Raw genomic sequence first — 2,479 nt, 5'->3', positions numbered from 1 at the left:
TTGACCCAAGACGAGCTCAAACGTATCGCCGCTTACAAGGCCGTCGAGTTCGTCCAATCCGGCATGGTCCTCGGCCTCGGTACCGGCTCCACCGCCAAACACGCCGTCGACCGCATCGGCGAGCTTCTCCGCCATGGCAAGCTCGACAACATCGTTGGTATACCGACGTCTAAGAAGACCCAGGAGCAGGCTCTGTCTCTCGGCATCCCTCTCTCTGATCTCGACGCACACCCCGTCATTGATCTCTCCATCGACGGCGCCGACGAGGTCGACCCTTTTCTCAACCTCGTCAAAGGCAGAGGAGGCTCTCTGCTTCGGGAGAAGATGATCGAAGGAGCTTCCAAGAAGTTCGTGGTGATCGTGGACGAGTCCAAGATGGTGAAGCACATTGGTGGGAGCAAGCTTGCTCTCCCCGTGGAGGTTGTGCCCTTCTGCTGGAAATTCACGTCGGAGAAGCTGCGGAACCTGCTGGAAGGGTACGGTTGTGAAGCCAATCTCAGATTGGGGGAGAAAGNCCAACATTTGTCACTTTCTTTCTATTAAATCCTTGTTCATTCATTGTATTTACAAAAATGACATTATTTTTGATTTATTTGAATTTCTTGCGAAAATGTTTATTACATTCATATCCTCATCTTTTTCTTTTATTTATGGTTGTACCACCGCCATCAATTTTCCAACAACCATGAACAACCAAATTTAAAGTTCTTAATGCTTCAACAACCTGAATTTGTAAGCTTAAATAACAGTCAATGCTAAGAGAACTTCATTTTCTTCCATCTCCTCTCCATTTTAATCCTAGAAAACATTTATCTTGTTATATATCATGATTCTTGGATAGTGATTAAGTTGGCGCTGGGTTTCTTCCGTGGTGACTTAAGACGACGTCCTTGGTGTTTGACATTGCGAACAACCACCGTCAGGTTATTTTCCGGTAGATTTCGTGATTTTCCTTGTGTTTTTGTTGAAATTAGACTTCATTTGTTAGTCGAACCATCATAATATAATGTAAAGTCTATTATTTGGTCAGTTTTGCAATTTAAAGTTTATCCAGTTTCGAGCCCGTATACTAAAATGTTAGTCTCCTTAATTTCATTTGGAAACAAAAAAATATGTCTTAGACTGCATTATAATAACCAGTGTAGACTGCAATCGAAATTAACTTTTTGAAACTTTCAAAGAAGTATACTTTTTTTTATGTTTTGAATTGCATAACTGACCCAAAAATTAACAAAGGAAGACAACAAAAGAAGTCAACAATAATAGTAGACTTCAAAAGGTGTCTGCTTTATTAAACTGTAATTGCAAAAATAGACCACAAGTAATAGACTTCACAAGTAGTCTCTGTATAGAGACTTGTTTATGTATACAATGTTGACATCAACATGAAGTCCTCAGAATTTGAAAACCAATTTGCAACAAGTTGGTGAATAATTTTAAAGATTTTCTTGTTGTACTCTTTGACATATGATGTACTGAGTACATGGAGTCTCTGTTGGTGGTAATATGCTTTGTTCCAGGATGCACATGGAGGGTCGTAGCCACTGTGAAGNATCATCAATCTTTGTGAACGGCATTTTGTTGCTTCATTGCCCTTTTGGGTTTGAATGCTTCTCTTTCTTAAGTACTGTTGTTGGGCTTTGCTTTGATTCATAGGCTCGCTACTGTATTTTCAATGAAAAGCCTTAAACTACAATCACATGTTGGGTTTGAATCCATAGATTAAAAAAAACAGACAATCACTCACCCTAGTTTTTGCAACAAAGTAGACAGATTACACAGCTACTATATTTTTTTCACAAGAGCAATAATACTCGACGCAATGGTTGGGCTATGAAGTTGAGAAGGTAACAAAGGATTATCATTTTAATTGGTTTTGGTGAAGTATTGGTTGGCCTAGAAAATCAAATACTATCTATGGGACACTTGCAAAAATAGACTACAAACTTGAGTCAATTGCAATGTTAGACCCCTTTTTTTCTCTCCCCAACATTTGTCACTTTCTTTCTATTAAATCCTTGTTCATTCATTGTATTTACAAAAATGACATTATTTTTGATTTATTTGAATTTCTTGCGAAAATGTTTATTACATTCATATCCTCATCTTTTTCTTTTATTTATGGTTGTACCACCGCCATCAATTTTCCAACAACCATGAACAACCAAATTTAAAGTTCTTAATGCTTCAACAACCTGAATTTGTAAGCTTAAATAACAGTCAATGCTAAGAGAACTTCATTTTCTTCCATCTCCTCTCCATTTTAATCCTAGAAAACATTTATCTTGTTATATATCATGATTCTTGGATAGTGATTAAGTTGGCGCTGGGTTTCTTCCGTGGTGACTTAAGACGACGTCCTTGGTGTTTGACATTGCGAACAACCACCGTCAGGTTATTTTCCGGTAGATTTCGTGATTTTCCTTGTGTTTTTGTTGAAATTAGACTTCATTTGTTAGTCGAACCATCATAATATAAT

At 38.1% G+C, this 2,479-nt stretch overlaps 1 protein-coding gene across 1 annotated transcript; it reads left to right on the top strand.

Annotated features, from left to right (window-relative positions):
- LOC104793808 (probable ribose-5-phosphate isomerase 2) lies at window positions 7-543 on the top strand (the record flags this gene model as incomplete). The annotated part of the gene is made up of 1 exon (XM_010520237.1): window positions 7-543. A coding segment is annotated over one exon (537 nt), but the record flags the coding sequence as incomplete, so codon positions are not given.

This window comes from Camelina sativa, chromosome 6, assembly GCF_000633955.1.
Source record: "Camelina sativa cultivar DH55 chromosome 6, Cs, whole genome shotgun sequence".
In the NCBI taxonomy this organism is placed as follows: Eukaryota; Viridiplantae; Streptophyta; class Magnoliopsida; order Brassicales; family Brassicaceae; genus Camelina; species Camelina sativa.
This window is presented reverse-complemented; position numbering and strand designations above follow the sequence as displayed.